This window comes from Hylobates moloch, unplaced genomic scaffold, assembly GCF_009828535.3.
Source record: "Hylobates moloch isolate HMO894 unplaced genomic scaffold, HMol_V3 SCAFFOLD_19, whole genome shotgun sequence".
In the NCBI taxonomy this organism is placed as follows: Eukaryota; Metazoa; Chordata; class Mammalia; order Primates; family Hylobatidae; genus Hylobates; species Hylobates moloch.
Window position 1 is genome coordinate 4,027,207 of NW_026652294.1, and position 23,187 is coordinate 4,050,393.

At 50.4% G+C, this 23,187-nt stretch overlaps 1 protein-coding gene across 2 annotated transcripts in view; it reads left to right on the forward strand.

Moving 5' to 3' along the window:
- The first annotated feature begins 15,184 nt into the window (after positions 1-15,184).
- Positions 15,185-23,187, forward strand: part of UBE2L3 (ubiquitin conjugating enzyme E2 L3) — a 66,430-nt gene continuing 58,427 nt past the window's right edge. Inside the window, exon 1 of one of the 2 annotated variants that reach the window (XM_058431228.1) lies at positions 15,185-15,293. In XM_058431228.1, the coding sequence (XP_058287211.1) occupies positions 15,267-15,293 (27 nt within the window). In that variant the 5' untranslated portion in view covers positions 15,185-15,266. The remainder of the gene's footprint in view (positions 15,294-23,187) is intronic. The other variant, XM_032138715.2, reaches the window with a different exon arrangement.

The window sequence follows — 23,187 nt, forward strand, 5'->3', positions numbered from 1 at the left end:
TGACCTCGTGATCCGCCCGCCTCGGCCTCCCAAAGTGCTGGGATTACAAGCGTGAGCCACCGCGCCCGGTCGGTCTCGATCTTTTGACCTCGTGATCCGCCCGCCTCGGCCTCCCAAAGTGCTGGGATTACAAGCGTGAGCCACCGCGCCCGGCCGGCCAGGATGGTTTTGATCTCCCGACCTTGTGATCCGCCTGCTTTGGCCTCCCAAAATGCTGGGAATACAGGCGTGAGCCACCGTGCCCAGCCCAGATGTTTTTTATGAGAGGTGAGGCAGATGTAGTGTGTGTGTGAGAGGGAGGGGAGGTGAGATGCAGGGATGGCCTTAGCCTTGAACTGGTGCTGGGCTCCTGAACATGGTAGCCACAGGGAGGACTATCTTCAGAGAATCTTCATTACGGCCCTGTTTTACGGAAGACAACCTGAGACTCTGGGAGCCACTGGCTTGCCAGGGCACATGGGCAACTGAGGCAGAGCTGGTGGATGGGGCTCCACAGCCTGGATGCCCTGCTGCAGTCTCCAGTAGGGCCTCAACTGTCAGGTCAGAAGGGCAGGCTGGGCCGGGCATGGTGGCACAGACCTGTAATCCCAGCCCTTTGGGTGACCAGGGTGGGAGGATCACTTGAGACCAGGAGCTCAAGACCTGCCTGAGCATCACAGAGAGACCCTGTCTCTAAAAAAAATATTTTAGCTGGGCGTGCTGGTGCATGCCTGTAGTGCCAGCTACCCAGGAGGCTGAGATGGGAGGGTCACTTGAGCCCAGGAGTTTGAGACTAGCCTGGGCAACAGAGTGAGCGAGACCCAGTCTGTAGTTCCAGCTGAGATGAAATGATTGCTTGAGCCTGCAAAGTGAGGTCAAGGTCGCAATGAGCTGTGATGGCACCACTGCACTCCAGCCTGGGCAACAGAGCAAGACTGTCTCAAAAAAAAAAAAAAAAAAAAAAAAAAAGGCCGGGTGCAGTGGCTCACTCCTGTAATCCCAGCACTTTGGGAGGCCGAGGTGGGCGGATCACGAGGTCAGGAGACAGAGACCATCCTGGCTAACATGGTGAAACCCCGTCTCTACTGAAAATACAAAAAATTAGCCATTAGCCAGGCATGGTGGTGGGCACCTGTAGTCTCACCTACTTGGGAGAATGAGGCAGGAAAATGGCATGAACTCGGGAGGTGGAGCTTGCAGTGGGCCGAGATCCTGCCACTGCACTCCAGCCTGGGCGACAGAGCGAGACTCCATCTAAAAAAAGAGTAGACTGTCACCAAGAAAAAGGACACCGGGGTGGATGGGTCTCTGGGAATCCCACAGTTACCATCCAGCAGCTGCCCCAAAGTATGTCAAAAGCATTCGGGGATGTTGGTTGAGTGGATGAGCAAAGCCAGGCTTCCCCAGGGCTGGGTTTCTGCCATTCCTGTTCTCATTATGTTGTGCAGTGATTGTTCAGTGACCTGCCTGTCACCCCCATCAACTCTGATCTTGGGGAGAGCAGAAGCCATGCTTTCCCTTGTCCCTATTGCATCCCTGCATGTGACTTAGCACATCATTGGTGCCCAAGACATATGAGAATGAGTTGCAGCCTGGGAGGCAGGAGTCCCAGCATGAGCTCACCATGCTGCTGCCTTCTCCAGGTTCAATTTTCTCACCCATTAAATGAAAGAAATGGTTTCTTTTTTTTTTTTTTCTTTAAGATGGAGTCTCACTCTGTCACCCAGGCTGGAGTGCAGTGGCATGATCTCGGCTCACTGCAATCTTTACCTCCTGGGTTCACGTGATTCTCCTGCCTCAGCCTCTCAAATAGCTGGGATTACAAACGCCTGCCACCATGCCTCGCTGATTTTCACAGTTTTAGTAGAGACGAGGTTTCGCCATGTTGGCCAGGCTGGTCTTGAACTCCTGACCTCAAGTGATCCACAGGCCTCAGCCTCCCAAAGTGCTGGGATTACAGGCATGAGCCACCATGCCCAGCCTGAAAGTGGTGGTTTCAAACTGGGTTCTTTAGGGCTCCAGGGTTCCTTGGAAATATAGAACTGCTGGGCACACACCTGTACTCCCAGCTACTTGGGAGGCTGAGGCAGGAGGCTTGCTTGGATCCAGGACTTCTGGATTGTAATGTACTATACTGATGGGATGTCTGCACTAAATTTGGCATAAATTGGTGACTTCCTAGGAGCAGGAAACCACCAGCTTGTCTAAGGAGAGGTGAACTGGCCCAGGTTAGAAAAGGAGCAGATTGGCCGGGCTCGGTGGCTCATGCCTGTAATCCCAGCACTTTGGGAGGCCAAGGCGGGCAGGTCACCTGAGGTCAGGAGTTCGAGACCCACCTGGCCAACACGGTGAAAACCCGTCTCTACTAAAAATGCAAAAATTAACTAGGCATTGTGGCGCACGCACGCCTAATCCCAGCTACTCGGCAGACTGAGGCAGGAGAATTGCTTGAATCTGGGAGGTGGAGGTTGCAGCAAGCTGCGATTGCACCACTGCACTCCAGCCTGGGCGACAGAGTGAGATTCCATTTCAAAAAAAAAAAAAGAGGAAAACGAAAAGGAGCAGGTCAAAACTCCTGTGCTGGCCGAGCGCAGTGGCTCACGCCTGTAATGCCAGCACTTTGGGGAGTTCAAGACCAGCCTGACCAACATAGTGAAACCCCATCTCTACTAAAAATACAAAAAATTAGCTGGGCGTGGTGGCGGGGGCCTGTAATCTCAGCTTCTTGGGAGGCTGAGGCAGGAGGGAGAATCTCTTGAACCTGCGAGGCAGATGTTGCAGTGAACCAAGATCATGCCATTGCACTCTAGCCTGGGTGACAGTGCAAGACTCCATCTCAAAAAAAAAAAACCAAACATTTTTTTTTGTGGGCTGGGTGCCGTGACTCATGCCTGTAATCCCAGCACTTTAGGAGGCCAAGGCGGGTGGATCACTTGAGATCAAGAGTTCAAGACCAGCCTGGCCAACATGGTGAAATCCTGTCTCTATTAAAAATACAAAAATTAGCCAGGCGTGGCCGGGCGCGGTGGCTCAAGCCTGTAATCCCAGCACTTTGGGAGGCCGAGGCGGGCGGATCACGAGGTCAGGAGATCGAGACCATCCTGGCTAACACGGTGAAACCCCGTCTCTACTAAAAATACAAAAACTTTAGCCGGGCATGTTGGCGGGCGCCTGTAGTCCCAGCTACTCGGGAGGCTGAGGCAGGAGAATGGCGTTAACCCGGGAGGCGGAGCTTGCAGTGAGCCGAGATGCGCCACTGCACTCCAGCCTGGGGGACAGAGCAAGACTCCGTCTCAAAAAAAAAAAAAAAAAAAAAAAAAAAAAAATTAGCCAGGCGTGGTGGCACACGCCTGTAATCCCAGCTACTTGGGAGGCTGAGGCAGGAGAATCGCTTGAACCCAGGAGGTGGAGGTTACAGTGGGCTGAGATCGTGCCATTGCACTCCAGCCTGGGCAACAGAGCGAAACTCCATCTCAAAGAGAAATAAAAAAATTGTGGCCCAGAATGGTGTCTTAAGCCTGTATTCCCAGCACTTTGGGAAGAGGAGATGGGTGGATTACTTGAGCTCTGAAGCTTGAGACCAGCCTGGGCAACATGACACCCACCTCTACAAAAAACACAAAAATTAACTGGGCATAGTGGTGCATGCCTGTAGTCCTAGATACTTGGGAGGCTGAGGTGGGAAGATTGCTTGAGCCTGGGACGTCAAGACTGAAGTGAGCCATGAATGAGTCACCGCACTCCTGCCTGGGAGACATAGTGACACCCTGTTTCTAAAACAAACACAAAAAAAGCCAGGCATAGTGGCGTGTGCCTGTAGCCCCACCTACTTAGGAGGCTGAAGTAGGAGAATAGTTTGAGCCCAAGAATTCAAAGCTGCAGTGAGCAAAGATCATGCCACTGCACTCCAGCCTGGGCTACAGAGAGAAACTCCATCTCTAAAAAAAAGTAAAATAAAAAATTTTTAAATTGTTTTATTATTTATTTTTTGGAGACAGGGTCTTGCTCTGTCATCCAGGCTGGAGTGCAGTGGCGTGATCTCGGCATACTGCAACGTTCGCCTCCCGGACTCAAGCAATCTTCTCACTTCAGTCTCCCGAGTAGCTGTGACTACAGGCTAGCACCACCATGACCGGCTAATTTTTCTTTTCTTTCTTTTTTTTTTTTTTTCATATTTCTTTTTGTAGAGATAGGGTCTTACCATGTTGCCCAGGCTGGTCTTAAACTCCTGACCTTGAGCAATCCACCTGCCTCGGCCTCCCAAAGTACTGAGATTACAGGCATGAGCCACCACACCTGGCCAATAAAAAAAATTAACAGGCTGGGCGCAGTGGCTCATGCCTGTAATCCCAGTAAGGAGGCCGAGGTGGGTGGATCACGAGGTCAGGAGTTTGAGACCAGCCTGGCCAATATGGTGAAACCCTGTCTCTACTAAAAATACAAAAATCAGCTGGGCATGGTGTCAGGTGCCTGTAATCCCAGCTACTCGGGAGGCTGAGGCAGGAGAATTACTCGAACCCGGCAGATGGAGGTTGCAGTGAGCTGAGATCACACCATTGCACTCCAGCCTGGGCAACAGAGCGAGAGTCTGAGTCAAAAAAAAAAAAAAAAAAGAAAAAAATTAACAACAGGCCCGACGTGATTGCTCATGCCTGTAATCTCACCAATATGGGAGGCTGAGACAGGCAGATCACTTGAGCTCAGGAGTTCAAGACCAGCCTAGACAACATGGCAAGGCTGCATCTCTATAAAAAAATTACAAAGTTTAGCTGGGCATGGTGGTGCATGCCTGTAGTCCCAGCTATTTGGGAGGCTGAGATGGAAGGATACCTTGAGCCTGGGAGGCAGAGGTTACAGTGGACTGAGATTGTGCCACTCTACTTCCACCTGGATGAAAGAGCCAGACGCTGTTTCAAACAACCAAAAAAACAAAAAACCCAACCCCCCAAAATAAAGACAATAATAATAAATAAAAATAAATAAAACAGAAATACCATAGGCCTGTTGGGAGGACATATGCAGGAAGCGGATGGGGAGAGACACTGCCCCTACTTGCTTCAGTGGGCAAATCTACTCTTTTTTTTTTTGAGACGGATTCTCACTCTGTCACCCAGGCTGGAGTGCAGTGGTGCAATCTTGGCTCACTGCAACCTCTGCCTCACGGGTTCCTGCCATTCTTCTGCCTCAGCCTCCCAAGTAGCTGGGACTGCAGGCACCTGCCACTACGCCCAGCTAATTTTTTGTATTTTTAGTAGAGATGGAGTTTCACTGTGCCGGCCAAGATGGTCTCGATCTCCTGACCTCGTGATCCGCCCTCTTTGGCCTTCCAAACTGCTGGGATTACAGGTGTGAGCCACTGCGCCTGGCCAGCAGATCTACTCTTAAGTGTCATTTATCAGATTCAAAGAAGGGTTTTGGTTTAATAAAGGGTTATGCTCCTTGAACCAAGTTTGAGAACCCCTGGGTTAGAGGACCTCTTGCCCATTGTGTGCTCACACACACACGACACACACATACCCCATCCCAGTACGTAATGACTTCCCTGACCCGGAGAGAAGGCAATATGTCCCCCTTACATCTCAGTTGGCTCCACATCGCCAGCTCTGTATTCCACTTTCCGTCTCTCTACAACCCCAGTCTATGACTTTTGGGCCATGGAGTCTGGGTTCCTGGGCAACCTGGTTCACATCCTTCCCCTGCCGCACGGCCTGGCTCCATTTCTGTTCAGCTACCAAAGCCCCAAGCTTTGTAGAGCCTGCCTGGCCTTGAGGAGGGGAATGGGCTCCATCCTGAGAGCCTGCAGGAGGGTTTAAGCTTCCCGTCCCCCATTGCTACAGTAGCTCCCCCAGCTTTTCATTCCATATCCTTTATTTTTATTTATTAAAAACTTAATTTTTGGCTGGGCACAGTGGCTCACGCCTGTAATCCCAGCACTTTGGGAGGCCGAGGCGGGCGGATCACGAGGTCAGGAGATCAAGACCATCCTGGCTAACATGGTGAAACCCCGTCTCTACTAAAAAATACAAAAAAATAGCCAGGTGTGGTGGCGGGCACCTGTAGTCCCAGCTACTTGGGAGGCTGAGGCAGGAGAATGGCATGAACCCGGGAGGCAGAGCTTGCAATGAGCCGAGATAGCGCCACTGCACTCCAGCCTGGGCGACAGAGTGAGACTCTGTCTCAAAAAAAAAAAAAAACAAAAAAAAACTTAATTTTTTTTTTTTTTTTTTTTTTGTAGAGACAGGGTCTCCCTGTGTGGCCTGGGCTGGTCTTAAATTCTTAATCTCGAGTGATCCTCCCACCTCAGCCTCCCAGAGTACTGAGATTACAGGCATGAGCCACCACACCCAGCTGCATATTTTTTTATTTTTGTTTCTATGAGTTTTCTGCCTGTTCTTTGCTGTCTTCTCCATGTCTAGAACAGTGCCTGGCACATGATAGGTGCTCAGTAAATACGTGACTGAAGAAGACAGAGGCAGACAGGCCAGATGTGGCTGCTGTCCTCAGGGAATTGACAGTCCATGATCTATGAGAATGAGCTGCAGACTGGGAGGCAGGTGTCCCAGCATGGGCTCACCAAGCTCCTGCCCTCTCCCGGTCCAGCTTTCTCACCTATTAAATAAAAGTGAAGCTGGACGTGGTGGCCCACACCTGTAATCTCAGCACTTTGGGAGGCCAAGGTGGGTGGATCACTCAGGATCAGGAGATTGAGACCAACCTGGCTAATATGGTAAAACTCCATCTCTACTAAAAAACACAAAAATTAGCCGGGCGTGGTGGCAGGTGCCTGTAATCCCAGCTACTTGGGAGGCTGAGGCAGGAGAATTGCTTTAACCTGGGAAGTGGAGGTTACAGTGAGCTGAGGTTGTGCCACTGCACTCTAGCCTGGGAGACAGAGCAAGACTCCATCTCAAAATAAATAAATAAACAAACAAACAATAAATGAAAGTGATGGATTACATGAATGGTTTTCAAACTGGTTTCCTCAAGGCTCAGTTTGGGGCAGAATGCAAAGGTTAAATACAAATAACAATGGAATGTAGTAACATTGGCTCTTGGGCGTGTGCTCTGGGTGAGGAATGTGGTGTTCGTGGGGAGAAGAGCCGCATCAGAGCAGGCTTCCTGGATGAGGCAAGGAGGAAACACAAGAGCTGAGAGCTGAAGGAGAGGGAGTGAGGGCTGCCAGAGGAGCTGAGAGGTGATTTCAGGCAGTGGGAACTGGAGCTGCAAACCCCCAGCCTCCTGCAGTCTGGCTGTCTGTATCAGCCCTCACCCATGCCCACCACCCTCAGGGCATGCACATCCCTTCTTGCACTGATATTTTCCCGTCCTATTATGACCCTCGTTTGAGGGTGCAAGGAGGACTGGAGCTCAGAGAGGGAGGGTCAGACTCTAACCAGCTGAGTTCCAGTGGAGTTCCTTCCATCCCCCAGCACTGGATGGGGCTGGATACCTGGAGAGGGACCGTGCTGCTCTTCCTGGGCCCTGCAGCCTGCACGGCTGGTCCACATCTTCCTGGGCCAGGAGGGCAGCATTGTGCCAGCTTCTAGCTCTCTGGCTGGGGCCCCCTGGCCTGCTGGGCTGGCTTCCTGCCCTGGTGGCCCTGGCCCAGCTCCCCAGCTCATGTGCTTCTGCAGCAAGTGGTCAGCCCCTTCCCATCTGCACTTTACAAGCCTTATCCCTGAATCCTCCCCATAGCCAAGGAGCCTGGCACGATCCTCTCCAGAGAAGGAAACTGTCCAGGGTCACACAGGGACTTACGTGCAGGTCTGTGTGACCTGAGTCTGGGCTCTGAACTGGTGCTTGCAGGGTCTTACCCGCTGGCTCTGGCAGCCTGAGTGTTACTGTAATCCCTGAGCCTTTGCACAAGCAGGCACTGCTTCCTGAGATCCCCATTGCTGCTGTTAGCATCTCTGTTTCCCAGCTCCACACTGCTGCCAGGACAGACGTATCTTCTGTCTTCTAGCATCTCCATTTCTCTTCCCTTTAGATCTATTTATTTTTTATTTTTTTGAGATGGAGTCTCGTTCTGTCATCCAGGCTGGAGTGCAGTGGCACCATCTTGGCTCACTGTAACCTCTGTCTCCTGGATTCAAGCGATTGTTCTGCCTCAGCCTCCCAAGTAGCTGGGATTACAGGCGCATGCCACCATGCCTGGCTAATTTTTGTATTTTTACCAGAGACGAGGTTTCACCACGTTGGCCAGGTTGGTCTCAAACTCCTGACCTCAGGTGATCTGCCCACCTCAGCATCCCAAAGTGCTGAGATTACAGGCATGAGCCACCGCTTCCGGCCTGGATCTATTTCAATCACCCTCCTTCCTCTGCAGCCTGAAACTTGAGGCTTTGCCCACTTCCCAAAGGCACAAGTAGCAATGACCATTTGTTCTGTCATTTCGCCATAGCTCTAGGTCAGAGGACAGTCCTTCATCAAATGTTTGTTGAGCATCCAATCTAGCCAGGGGATGACAAGGGCCAAGTAATGTGTCAATTTCTTCATTCACTAAGCACAGAGAATGGAGTAGAAGGAAGGTAGAAAGGAGAAGGAAGGAAGGAAAAGAGAGAAAAGGAGAATAGAAAGGAAGGAAGGTGGGAGGGAGAAAGGAAAGAAAGAGGGAGTCCTTTAGGTTATCTAAGCCCCCTCAGGACTTGGTCTGGTCCTCACAGTCCAAGAACAGACTTGGGCTTGAGCCTCTGACCAGCCAGATGACTGAGAAGCTGAGGAACAGCTTGAGCCTCAGTTTTTTCCTCTGTAAATGGGATTGATAGCAGTTCTGACCCAGAGGGCTGTTGGGGGAGTCACAGAGACGCTGGGTGCTGCCTTTGCACTCAAAAGGGTCCAGGCTAGGTGTGGTGGCTAACACCTGTAATCCCAGTACTTTGGGAGGGTGAGGTGGGAGAATCTCTTGAGTCCATGAGTTACAGACCAGCCTGGGTAATATAGAGACAACCTGTCTCTACAAATTTTTTTTTCCAAAAATTAGCCAGGCATGGAGTTGTGCACCTGTAGTTCTAGCTACTTGAGAGTCTGAAGTGGGAGGATAACTTGAGTACAGGAGGTTGAGGCTGCACTGAGCCATGATTACGCCACTATACTCCAGCCTGGGTGACAGAGCCAGACCCTATCTCAAAAAAAAAAAAAAAAAAATCAAAGGGGTCCAGCATGCATCTTACTGTCAGCTTACCTAAGGCATCATGATAAATTGAGTCCCTGCCATGATGGACAAGGGGAGTGTGGTGGGAGGGAATGGCAAAGGCACCACAGGCAGAGGGAACAGCCTGGGCACATTCGGGGGTGTGATGTGGCACAACACTGATTGTGGGAAGCGAAGGATGTGGGAAATGAGGCTTCAGGTAGTCAGAGGGAGGTTGAGGCAAAGCCTCACCTGCATGCTCTAGATGAGGTCCAATTCCTGGTACCCAGCTTCCTAGCCCAGTGATGGGCCACTTCTCCCAGGGCCACAGTTTTCTCTCCTATCAAATAGAACATCTTAGCACTGCTCTATGGTGCCAATGAAGGGTATAAGCGTCCAGTGCCCATTTCCTGCCCCAGCAGAGGCACTTTCTTTTCCTTGTCCTCTGGCCTACTGGGGAACTCCTTCCATCCCTGGTTCCTCCCCCAGCTTCTGTGAGGCCCCTCCTCTGAGCCCCAACACCTCATCAAATCCTCAACACCCTCTGGTGTTTTCCTTGGTGCCTCCTCAGGATGCTGTGAGCTCCTTGGCGGCAGGTGGTGCCTGTGTACCTCTATTTTTTCTTTTTTTTTTTTTTTGAGATGGAGTCTCGCTCTGTTGCCCAGGCTGGAGTGCAGTGGCGTGATCTCGGCTCACTGCAAGCTCCACCTCCCGGGTTCACGCCATTCTCCTGCCTCAGTCTCCCGAGTAGCTGGTACTACAGGGGCCTGCCACTGCACCCGGCTAATTTTTTCTTTTTTCTTTTTTTTTGTATTTTTAGTAGAGATGGGGCTTCACCATGGTCTCGATCTCCTGACCTCGTGATCCACCCGCCTCGGCCTCCCAAAGTGCTGGGATTACAGGCATGAGCCACCTCGCCTGGCCCTGTGTATCTCTTTTTCTGCACCTGGGCCCAAGGCCTAATAGGTGAGTGCCCAGGACTCCATGCTGACTGGATGAAGGAACAGCATGTGGTCAATGTGAGCGGAAGGGCCTGGTAGTCCAGGAGGAGGAAGAAGCCACTTCTTTTTTAAAAAATTTATTGTTAGGCGCGGTGGCTCACACCTGTAATCCCAGCACTTTGGGAGGCCAAAGCGAGCAGATCACGAGGTCAGAGTTCGAGACCAGCCTGACCAACATGGTGAAACCCCGTCTCTACTAAAAATGCAAAAATTAGCTGGGCATGGAGGCGCGCACATGTAATCCCAGCTACTCGGGAGGCTGGGGCAGGAGAATTGCTCGAACCCAGGAGGCGGAGGTTGCAGTGAGCTGAGATTGTGCCACTGCACTCCAGCCTGGGTGACAGGGCAAGACTCCGTCTCAAAAAAAAAAAAAAAATTTATTACTGGCCGGGTGTGGTGGCTCACGCCTATAATCCCAGCACTTTGAGAGGCCAAGGCGGGCGGATCACTAGGTCAGGAGATCGAGACCATCCTGGCTAACACGGTGAAAACCCATCTCTACTAAAAATACAAAAAAAAAAAAAAAAAGGCCAGGCGCGGTGGCTCACGCTTGTAATCCCAGCACTTTGGGAGGCCGAGGCGGGCGGATCACGAGGTCAGGAGATCGAGACCACGGTGAAACCCCGTCTCTACTAAAAATACAAAAAATTAGCCAGGCGAGGTGGCGGGCGCCTGTAGTCCCAGCTACTCGGAGAGGCTGAGGCAGGAGAATGGCGTGAACCCGGGAGGCGGAGCTAGCAGTGAGCCGAGATCGCGCCACTGCACTCCAGCCTGGGTGACAGAGCGACCCTCTCTCCTCAAAAAAAAAAAAAAAAAAAAAAAAAAAATTAGCCGGATGTGGTGGCGCGCTCCTGTAGTACCAGCCACTCAGGAGGCTGAAGCAGGAGAATGGCATGAACCTGGGAGGTGGACGTTGCAGTGAGCCGAGATCATGCCACAGCACTCCAGCCTGGGCGAACAGCCAGACTCCGTCTCAAAAAAAAAAAATTATTACTTTTTTTAAATTTTGAGATGGACTCTCACTCTGTCACCCAGGTTGGATTGCAATGGCGTGATCTTGGCTCACTGCAACCTCCACCTCCAGGGTTCGAGCGTTTCTCCCGCTTCAGCCTCCCAAGTAGCTGGGACTATAGGTGCCCGCCACCACACCCAGCTAATTTTTGTATTTTTAGTAGAGACGGCGTTTCACTATGTTGGCCAGGCTGGTCTCGAACTCCTGACCTCACGATCTGCCTGCCTCAGCTTCCCAAAGTGCTGGGATTACAGGTGTGAGCCACCGCACCTGGCCTATTTATTTTTGTAGATATGGTGGTCTTGCTATGTTGCTCAGGCCGGTCTTGAACTCCAGGACTCAAGTAATTCTCCCACCTCAGCCTCCTAAAGTGCTGGGATTATAGGTGTGAGACTGTGCCCAGCTAAAAAAGTCTGCTTTTTTTCTTTTCTTTTCTTTTTTGAGACATGGTCTCACTCTTTCACACAGGCTTGAGTGCAGTGGCATGATCACAGCTCACTGCAGCGTCAATCTCCTGGGTTTAAGTGATCCTCTCACTTCAGCCTCCTAAGTAGCTAGAATTACTTGGCCATCACACCTGGCTAATTCTTTTTTTATTTTTTGTAGAGACGGGGTCTCCCTATGCTGCCCAGGATGGTCTCAAACTCTTGGGCTCAAGCAGTCCTCCTGCCTTGGCCTCCCCAAGTCCTAGGATTACAGGCATGAGTCACCACAAGGTTACTTCTGATGGGAGGCTTGGGGAGATGGCACAGAAAGGATAGGTCTGTATGAACAAGGTTTGGCTGAGTGGAGGGGATCGGGTATGACTAGAAGCCAGGCCTGCTAGAGGGAGCAATGAAGGTTTTAGAGCAGAAGAGGGGCCCCAAAGGCCAGGCAGCCCTTCCACTGGGACTGGGTACATTTCCTGAGTGCTCGTTTAGTAAAAGCACTTTGCAGCTCAGTGGCTTGACTCCCCACCTGCAAAGTGCAAGGGAGTCATCTTGCAGGCAGCGGTGAGGATGCAAGAAGATGCCATGGCAAAGGCTAGTCCTTGACACTGAGCCTCTGATGATCCCACTCTGTATTCCCAGCTTAGCACATCCGGGTCAAAGGTATGAATTGTGTTTCCTCAACCGGCTTGGAATTTCTCAGCGTTAAGTGTCCTTTTCCTCCATAACTCTCCACAGAGGAAAGCAGTTCCCAATAAAGCTATGTTTTTTCTTTGTCCCAGGCCCAGTAAGGGCAGGTCCTGTGCTCACAGTAGACCCCAGAGTCAGTCCCAGGCTTCTAAGTCCCACCATGACCCTAGAGAGCTGATGGGGTCCCTCATACATACGCTGAATGTGTATTGAACACCTGGTGTACTGGCCTTGGGGGAGGTAAAAGGCAGGCAGAATTGCTGATCACATGAGGCTTGTCATCTAGTTTCTCCCTCCTTTACTGTGTCAAGCCTGGGATCCCAAGATGAGTGTGAGGCCAGCCTTATTCCAGGATATATATATATCTATATATATATTTATTGAGACGGAGTCTCACTCTGTCGCCCAGGCTGGAGTGCAGTGGCGCGATCTCTGCTCACTGCAAGCTCCGCCTCTCGGGTTCACGCCATTCTCCTGCCTCAGCCTCCCGAGTAGCTGGGACTACAGGTGCCCGCCACCACGCCTAGCTAATTTTTTGTATTTTTAGTAGAGACGGGGTTTCACCGTGTTAGCCAGGATGGTCTCCATCTCCTGACCTCATGATCCGGCCAACTCGGCCTCCCAAAGTGCTGGGATTACAGGGGTGAGCCACTGTGCCCGGCTCCAGGATATATTATTTCCAGTTCCCTTTCCTTCTCTCCTTTCAGGAGAAACCCACTCTTCTTAGAAATGGAGAAAAATGTCCAGGCCTGGTGACTCACACCTATAATCCCAGCGCTTTGGGAGGCCAAGGTAGGTGGATTGCATGAGGTCAGGAGTTCGAGACCATCCTGGCCAAAAATGCTAAAACCCTGTCTCTACTAAAAATACAAAAATTAGCTGGGCATGGTGGCAGGTGCCTGTAATCTATGCTACGCAGTAGGCTGAGGCAGGAGAATCACTTGAACCTGGGAGGCGGAGGTTACAGTGAGCTGAGATCATGCCATTGCACTCCACCCTGCGTGACAGAGTGAAACTGTGTCTCAAAAAAAAAAAAAAAAAGAGAGGAAAAACTCCTTAAGAAGGTCTGAGTATATTCTGAAGCTATGTTCTTCTCTCTGCATTGCTACCTGAGGTCCAAACCACTGTCACCTCTTTGCCTGAATGATTGCAACAGGTTTCCAAGTGGCCCCTACTCCCCTTCTTATCCTCTTACCCACCTCCATTCCCAATTTTCCAATCAGAGTACTCCTTTTGTTTGTTTGTTTGTTTTGTTTTAAGACGGAGTCTCACTCTGTCGCCCAGGCTGGAGTGCAGTGGCGCGGTCTTGGCTCACTGCAACCTCTGCCTCCCAGGTTCAAGCGATTCTCCTGCCTCAGCCTCCTAACTAGCTGGGATTACGGTCGCCCGCCATCACACCTGGCCAATTTTTGTATTTTTAGTAGAGACGGAGTTTCACCATGTTGGTCAGGCTGGTCTCAAACTCCTGACCTCAAGTGATCCACTCGTCTCGGCCTTCAAAAGTGCTGGGATTACAGGCATTAGCCACTGCGCCGAGCCCCAAAGTACTCTTTAAAACATGCATCTCAGCCCAGGTGTGGTGGCTCATGCCTGTAATCCCACCACTTTGGGAGGTTGAGGCGGGAGGACTGCTTGAGCTCAGGAGTTTGAGACCAGCCTGGGCAAGACAGTGAGACTTCATTTCTACAAAAAATAAAAAAAACTTAGCAGGGTGTGGTGGAACATGCCTGTAGTCCTAGTTAATTGGGAGGCGAAGCAGGAGGATCCCTTGAGCCTAGGAGGTCGAGGCAGCAGTGAGCTGTTATCGTGCCACTGTACTCCAGCCTGGGTGACAGATCAAAACTCTGTCTCAAAAAAAAAAAAAAAAAATCATCTGACCATGGGGTTGATACTCATATCTATCAAAGACCTCTCACAGCACATGGAATAGAAACCAACTCCTCCCCTTTCTACAAGACCCTCCATGGTCTGTCCCCTGCCTCCCTCCCACCCTATAATCCTTTTACTCCATTCTGGACACTGAGACAGCCTCATGGTCTTTGCCAGTGCTGCTTCCGCTGTTTGAAACGTTCTCCTCCAGCCCTCCCAGCTGTTCCTTCCCATTTTCCGGGTCCCAGCATTGGCTTTGGAGCCAGCAGCCCACCTGGGACAGGAGTCTGGCTCTGCTCCTAGCTGGCCTTGTGACCTTGGGCAAGTCACTGGCTTCTTCTATCCTTCTGTTTATTGTGAAATGAGGATGTTAATGCTAATGTATCCCAGAGGATGGTTTCAAGGATTAAAGAAAATAAAGCACTAGAGAGAGATCTGGCACTTAGTAGGGCCATTTCCTCAATTTGGCTCCCTTGACCTCTCAAAGTATGTCCCCACAGTCACTTTCCTATCACCCAGTTTTCTTCACAGAGCTTGGCAGTGCCTGTAGTGCCTGAAATAACCTTGGCTATTCAGCTTTTTTTTTTTTTCCCCAAGACGGAGTCTTCCTCTGTCACCCAGGCTGGAGTGCAGTGGCAAGATCTAGGCTCACTGCAACCTCTGCCTCCTGGGTTCAAGCAATTCTCCTGCCTCAGCCTCCTGAGTAGCAGAGATTACAGGCGCCCGCCACCACGCCTGGCTAATTTTTTGTATTTTTAGTAGAAACCGGGTTTCACCACGTTGGCCAGGCTGGTCTCGAACTCCTGACCTCGTGATCCATCCTCCTCGGTCTCCCAAAGTGCTGGGATTACAGGCGTGAGCCACCGCGCCCGGCCAACTATTTTATGCAATCAATATTTATTATGCGTCTACTATGTGCCAGGCACTGGTTGTAACTGCCATCTGATTGGACGATCCGTAAACGCCGCGGCCCGGTCTATGCGGTTCACTTGTGTTCCTCCACGCGCCTCCCAGCACGGTGGAAAGCACACAGTAGGTACTCCGCTCTGCTCCTGTGCCCCGCCCCGCGGCCCCTCCCCCGCTCCAGGAAGTGCGGGGGCTCCAGCCGCCCGGCCGGCCGCGATGCATTCTGGGGAAGGAGCAGCACCAAATCCAAGATGGCGGCCAGCAGGAGGCTGATGAAGGTAAAAGCCATTCTCTGGCAGCGGCCGGGCGTGGGGTGGCGTCCCAGGCTCCGGATCCCCGAGGCAGGCGGCAGCTTCTCAGGGCGCTGCCGTCTGGCCTCCTGCCCTATACGGCCTCGTCGGTTCCCTGGGCCGTGCGCAGGCTCAAGGAGCTAACGGGGCTGGCCTAGGCCGCAGCCTGGGCGGGAGCGCAAGGCCGCGCTGGGAGCCGCTGTCGGCCCCTCAGCCCGGCCCGGGGCGTTCACGCCACCCTCTGCCCGGAGCTTGGCAGCGTCCGCCTGTCGCGGAGGCCGCGGTCCGATCCGAGGGCGTCGTTAATGTGAGAGCCCAGTTGGGAGGCTCCAAACCGGGCGCCTTCGGGGAAGGCCCGAGCGCCGGAGCCCCTGCCCGGAGCCCGCGCCGCGGAACCGCCCCGCCCTGGGCCGCAGCGCGCCGGGCTTGCAGCTCCGCTTGGCCCGGCCGCAGCTCGGGTGTCTGGGAGGTTCGGGCTAGGAAAGAGAGAAGGAGGCCAGGCGGCCAAAGTTAGGTCAGTTTGTTGGTGGGTCGTTTGGAATTGCGCTGGGTCCTAGCAAACTGTCGCCTTGTGACTGCAGAGTCACACAGCGGGTAAGTTCCGACTCCAGGAGGGCCTGAGGTCAGCCCCGATCGCGGCGCGGTTCTGCTTCCCTCTCCTCCACTCAGTCATCTCGATCTCCCTTCCCTGATAAAGCAAAGTGCCATTTTTGGGGGGGTAACGGTTGATTCCAGTCGTTCGAATCAAAATGGGCCAAAATTTATAATAATAACTTGGTACTTTGGATCTTGAATGCAGCAGGGTGCTTTCTCGCTAATTGGCACCTTTTGGTGAGGAACACATGCTAAATTGGCTTAGTTCTTTTGCCAGTGGATTTGCCAAGGTCCTCCGTAGCCTACCCTGCCAGCATCTGTGAGTTGGCGGCTGGGTAGTGCTGCCGGCCTGCAACGAGCCGGAAATTAAAAAAAGGCCCAGGAGCCGGTTTCCTGAGGGGAGATAAAGAGCTGGGGTTCGTTCTGGGCAGAGCAGTGCTTGGTAGAGCTAGACATTGAACTTGGAACCACAGTCTCTGAGCCTTCCCTCCCTCCCTGGGAACGTTTCCTTTCTTTTGTTCCCTAAGGGCTAGAGAGGACATTAACTTTATAAAACTGGAGTGGAAGTGGTCACGAAAGAACCGTCAGAGGACTTCAGACCTCTCCTGATCTCTTAAGCTAGTGACACCACCATTCACCAGATAAGGGGTCGGTTAATGGCTTTCTTTCCTACCCTACTCCCAGGTGCAGTCGTCCATTAACCCTTGTGGATTTAAATTTAGAAAGATTTTTGGAGTGCAGGCTGGGCGCGATGGCTCACGCCTGTAATCCCACCACTCCTGGGAGGCCGAGGCGGGCGGATCACTTGAGGTCAGGACTTCAAGACCAGCCTGGCCGTTTTGGTGAAACCCTGTCTCTACTAAAAATATAAAAATTAGCTGGGCGTGGTTGCATTCGCCTGTAATCTCAGCTACCCGGGAGGCTGAGGTGGAAGAGTCGCTTGAACCCGGCAGGTGGAGGTTGCAGTGAGCCAAGTTTGCACCACTGCACTCCAGCCAGGGCGACAGAGTGAGACTCCATCTCAAAAAAAAAAAAAAAAAAAAAAAAGATTTCTGGAGTGCATGCCTTGCTTTCTAATGTTACTGAAATTACTCTGAACCTGTATCCTCATCTCTCAGGTGCCCTCCCAAGTGCTCTCCTCCCCAGACTACCCCTGATGGACACCAGAGTTCTTTTAAAGCAGATAACTCAATTCTTTCACTCCTGTTAAAAACCTCTATGGTCTTACTGTCCTCAGCAGTTAATCCTAACCTCTTACTTGGCATGCAGGACCTTTCTGAGACTGGCTGAAAGCAATCTGTTGAGCCTCACCTCCTGCCCTTTGGTTTCCCACAATTCTTGCACCTGATCACAGTAGCTACTATTTTTCCAGCTTTTACTTCGTGCTTTATATGCATGATCATGTTTAATCCTTCCTGTGAAGTAGACATTGTGATTTCCATTTTGTCGATGAGAAGAGATTCTTTGGCTTGCCCGGGGTTACCTAGCTAGGGAGAGTGAGTTGTGATCGAACTCGGTTCTTTCTCCAAAGCAAAGTCTCCTGCTCTTACTTGCTGTCTGGTGTCCCTTTGCACGTGTTGTTTACTCTACCCAAGAAAAGCTGCCTTCTCACTTCTCCCTTCCAGAGAAGTCCCAGGTTCAACTCCAGTGCCAACTACTCTGTGAGCCCCTGCTCCCACATCCCCCTTCAGAATGAGTTGTTTCCTCCTTTGTGTGACCACAGCGCTTTCTTTATATTTCTCTTTGAGCACTTGTCACAATCTCTTTGTGTTACAGACTTGTCTTTCCTGTACTGGGTTCTGAGATCCCGAAGGGCAGGGATCTTGACCTAATTCATCCTGGTAGCCCCCTAGCCTATCCCAGTTGACCCAGTTTGGAATCTCCAGGCTCTCAGGGGTCTAAGAGGGGACTTATTATGGTTTTAAAATTATTACTCTGTTTCTAAAAAAAAAAAAAAACAGACCTTGGAAAAAAATTTGTAACATTAACTGAGTATTTATTAAATATTAGGTTATTTACGTAAGTTATCTTTTCAACACTCAAAGTTAGTGTATTGTCATTTGTGTTTTTTATAAATGAGGACATTGTGAGGTTAAATAGGTTAAGGGAGTTACCTAAGGTAGAATTGTAGAACGTGGTGGGGAGAGAGAAGACGCTGACTCTTCCTGGCTCCAGGACCCAAGTTCCATGCCTCTTGTCAGGCTGTCTTTTATACTCAAAGGCTGCATGGAGCGGTGTGTTGTTTTTTAAGTTGAGGATGGAAAGGCTTTCAGTTCACTAGGGGAACACCAGTTATGTAATGCTGATCATTGGCTGTGAGAGTCAGTGTTTAAGACCGGTTAGTTTTTTTTTTTTTTTTTTTAAAGGAAGAAAAATTATTGATACAAGTTGATAAACAGAGTCTTTTCAGTACATAGGGTGGAAATAAAGTGATTTTCCTTGGTGAAAAATTGGGACTTAGTGCATGGAACAGTGCCTTAGGCATAGCAATCTAGCAAATGTTGAATGATCAAATTAATTACATCTTAAAGAACTTTAGATTTCTGTTAAAAATGTTTTCTAGGACATTCCACAGCAAAGATTTCTTTGTAACAATGGACTGTCTGCAGATAGTGTAAAACATATTATTAAAAGTAGAGTGATTTGCATATACTACACTGAGAAGTTATTTTAGGCAAAGTGAGTATGATAAAGTCTTTTATTTCAAAAGCGTTTGCCAGGAGGATTAACCTCTTTTAGAACCCTTTTTAGGAATTACGGTGTTAATAAAACATTAAGTACATTTTAATTTGCAAGCAGCTAATTTAGCATTAGTGGCCACAACCAGATTGTAACCATTGCTTCAATCAGGCTGGGGAAATTGCTACAAAAGCCAAAAGTGAAACCTTTATGTGTGGCTTAGGCAACTGATTGCCATCTGATCATTTCTTTGCAGCTTCACACTGCACACATTTCCCCCGGGGGCCCTCCTGTCAGAGGGGAAATCTGTGGATTTAGAGGGTGTGTGTGTAACGTCTTAGTACTTATCATGACATAACTGTTGAGTTAAGGAGTTTCGCTCTTGTTGCCCAGGCTGGAGTGCGATGGCACAATCTCTGTGCACTGCAACCTCTGCCTCCCAGGTTCAAGCGATTCTCCGCCTCAGCCTCCCAAGTGGCTGGTACTATAGGTGTGCACCACCACTCCCTGCTAATTTTGTGTTAGAGAGGAGGTTTCACCGTGTTTGCCACACTGGTCTCGAACTCCTAACCTCAGGTGATCTGCCCCCCCGAGGCCTCCCGAAGTGCTGGGATTACAGGTGTGAGCCACTGCGCCCAGCCTAATGCTATTTAAAAATGTTCACTCAGAACTTCATATTGTTATACTTTCTCCCAATCCATAGTCATAGTAGGAGGAACCTCTAAAAGTTCTTTCCTTGGGTTTCATTGTATTAAGCAGTGAGGTAGTTTGCTTTTGAGTATAGGTTTAGATTCTGAGGTTGGGTGATTAAGGAGATAGAGCAATGAATGTGTCACATGTTTCAGGAGGTAAGGGGAGTTTTATATGTGATGTTATGCCAGTGTAAATGTCTGGAATCCACTGAGGCTTTGTGAATTGAGAAAAATGTTGTGTCTTTTTTTCTAAATTCATGTATTCCAGTAAGTTGGAACTGTTTCAGCCTCCCTTAATGATATTCTTTGTAAATGTTTGGGACAGGTGATGGGAAGGAGTATACTCAATTATTGCAACATTTGGGACCTTTTAATATATTTACTAGAAAACTCTGAGGCAGGCCAGGCGCGGTGGCTCATGCCTGTAATCCCAGCACTTTGGGAGGCCGAGGTGGGCAGATCATGAGGTCAGGAGTTCGAGACCAACCTGGCCAACATAGTGAAACCCCCGTCTCTACTAAAAATACAAAAAAATAGCCGGGCGTGGTGGTGGATGTCTGTAATCCCAGCTACTCGGGAGGCTGAGGCAGGAGAATTGCTTGAACCCGGGAGGCGGAGGTTGCGGTGAGCCGAGATTGTGCCATTGCATTCCAGTGTGAGACTCTGTCTCAAAAAAAAAAAAGAAAGAAAGAAAAAGAAAACCCTGAGACAAAAACTCTTGTCTCAGGGTACTGGGGCCTTTTCTGATCTTGTTAAAACTCTATATTAGGAGACTGTTGCTTTAAAATTTTATTATAAGAGGACACTTGAAAGTATTCTCATTTTATTGGAACATTTATTATGTTTAAGATATTTCTATATTCTTTGCTACAGCAGTAAATGTGAGAGCCACATTTCTTTGCAGCTTCACACTGCACACACTGTGCACATTAGAGAGCCACAGAGACGTTCCTCCTGAGCCAGACTCCAACCACTTCCAGAGTTTTCTTGGGAACGGCGCATAGATCTGTAGGCATCTAAGTCTTTGCTCCTCCTGTGACTCTCTCCCTCTGGCCCCATGCATCTCCTCCTGTCCCACCTTAGTTAATGGTTCACTTGTCTACTCAGTTGCTCAAGTAAAAAACGCCAGCGGAGCCCTTCTCGGCTCTTCCTCCCTTGTCTAGTCACCTGGCGGATTCTGCTGAACTATGCCTTCAGTCTCTGTTCTCTGCCTGTCTTCTCTCCATCCCCACTCCCACTCCCACTCCCAATGCCACTGCCACTGCCACTGCCACTGCTTCAGTTCAGGCCATCCCTGTTTGTGGTAGACACCTGCATTGAGTTCCTTAATGGTTCGTCTAAACTCCTTACTGGTCAGTGCACTGTCTGTCCCACACTATTCCTAACCAGCAGTGCATCAGAGTAGTGTGTGGTATGTTGTTTAGTAGAGAAATGCGCATGACCAAGCCCTGCTCTCAGAGATTGGAGCAGAATTTAGTAGGATGAGGATGAGGCTGGGACTCTGGATTACAAGTGCACATTCCTTAGCTTTTTCCTTCAAGGTCTTGTCTCACCAGCCTTGTCTCTCCCCACTTGCCCGTTGAGTCCTCTAAAAACAGCATGCTTTGCACACTCTGGATCTTGTGATGATTGGCATCCCTGTCTCTTCTCTGTACCAGGGTAACTTTTTGACCTTTGAGACTCAGCTCAAGGGGCAATTCCTCTTGCCCTTGAGGAGCTCAACAAAGGAGAAAAATGGCATGTACCTGGAACGAAGAAATCCTGGGCTGGCCACTGTGTGCTGGATGTCTGCCACCTGAATAATGGCTTGCAGGAGAGGGAAAGACCCCCTCTAACACTGAGGAGGAGATCGAACTTGGCCTGGCCCTTTAAGCGCGAGTAGGTTTCAGCAGTTGAAGAAGAGGGACCCGGTGGCCAATGAGGTTGAATCTCTCTCATTCCTCAGGAGGACTGTGGGCAGTGCCTGTGGGAAATGCCTTGAGGAGCCCCAGAGACCATCAGCCTACTCCCCAGTGCTGCTTGCGTCTGACCTTGTGCCGTCCCGCTTTGGGTTTTAGTTAGGCCAGCCCCTGAGATGCTTTCCAGAAGTGTTGAGGCATTGGCTTGATTTTACCCCAGATTGGCATGTCCAGCACACCTGGTTCCTCCAGAGCTAGGAGACCTCCCTCTGCCAGGCCAGCCTTGGAGGGTGAGCTACCTCTCTATAGAGGGGTCACTGAGGGCAGTGCTGATGGATTTAAGGACAGGTGGCAGAGATGCCATAGCCTTTAGGTTGAGGAGCCAGATCTACATATCTCCTGGATGCTACAGCTATCCAGGAGAAGTGGCATGCCACTCACTCAGGAAGGGCTTTGCATGTATCTCCTGTGGCCAGCTTCATCATGCCTGTTCTTGGGGGACATAAGCCTAACCTCCCCAAGCCCCCCACCCATATAAGAAAGGGAGGAAGGGACTTTTGCTCAGAGCAAAGCTGTTTAGAGGAAGACTACAGCATAGCAGTTAAAAGCTTAGGTTTTGGAGTTTCAATCCTGGGCCTGCCATGTCTTCGCTGAGTGACCCTGGGCAAGTTACTTTACCTCTCTGTGCCTTAGTTACTTCGTCTGTGTGTGAAGGTTAAATGAGTTAATGTATACCAACTGCTTAGAAGAGTGCCTGGCATATAGTAAGTGTGAGCTACTTGTACATATTATTATTGGGAATAACCAAGACATGTTCCAGGGCAGTGAGGTGACCAGCCTGACAGGAGGGGAGGATTTGGAGGAGTGATAGGAGATGGTACTGCAAAGGTGTTTTCGGGCCAGGTTGGGGCCAGCCTGCCTGGACGTACCCTCATCACTGAGAGCCCATTCTCTTAACTGTGGTACTCTCTTATTCTGTAGATTGAAGAAAGAGTTACTGAGACAGCTGTGCGAATGTTTGTTTAAAAATGTTTGCTGGGGGCCAGGCGCGGTGGCTCACGCCTGTAATCCTAGCACTTTGGGAGGCCGAGGCGGGCGAATCATGAGGTCAGGAGATCGAGACCATCCTGGCCAACATGGTGAAACCCCATCTCTACCAAAAGTACAAAAATTAACTGGGCCTGGTGATGCGTGCCTGTAATTCCAGCTACTAGGGAGGGGGAGGCACAAGAATTGCTTGAACCTGAGAGGCAGAGGTTGCAGTGAGCTGAGATCATGCCATTGCACTCCAGCCTGGGTGACAGAGTGAGACTCTGTCTCAAAAAATGTTGGCCTGGCGCAGTGGCTCAAGCCTGTAATCCCAGCACTTTGGGAGGCCGAGGCAGGTGGATCACTTGAGGTCAGGAGTTCGAGACCAGCCTGGTCAACATGGCGAAACCCCGTCTCTACTAGAATCACAAAAAAATTAGCTGGGTGTGGTGGTGCGTGCCTGTAATCCCAGCTACTTGGGAGGCTGAGGCAGGAGAATCCCTTGAACCCGGGAGGCAGAGGTTGCAGTGAGCCAAGATCATGCCACTGCACTCTGGCCTGGGCAACAGAGTAAGACTCCATCTCAAAAGAAGAAAGAAAAATGTTTACTTGGCTGGGCGTGGGGGCTCTCACCCGAATCCCAGCACTTTGGGAGGTCAAGGCGGGTGGATCACTTGAGGAGACCAGCCTGGGAAACATGGCGAAACCCCATCTCTACTAAAATAAATAAATAAATAAATAAAATAAAATACAAAAATCAACCAAGTGTGGTGGTGCATGCCTGTAATCCCAGCTACTCTGGAGGCTGAGGCAGGAGAATCTCTTGAATGCGGGAGGCGGAGGTTGCAGTGAGGTGAGATGGCGCCACTGCGCTTCAGCCTGGGTGATAGAGCGAGACTCTCAAAAAAAAAAAAAAAGAAAGAAAAAAGAGAAAAAGAGAAAAGTTTACTTTTCCCAACAAAGTTGAATAGCTTTTTTTTTTTTTTTTTT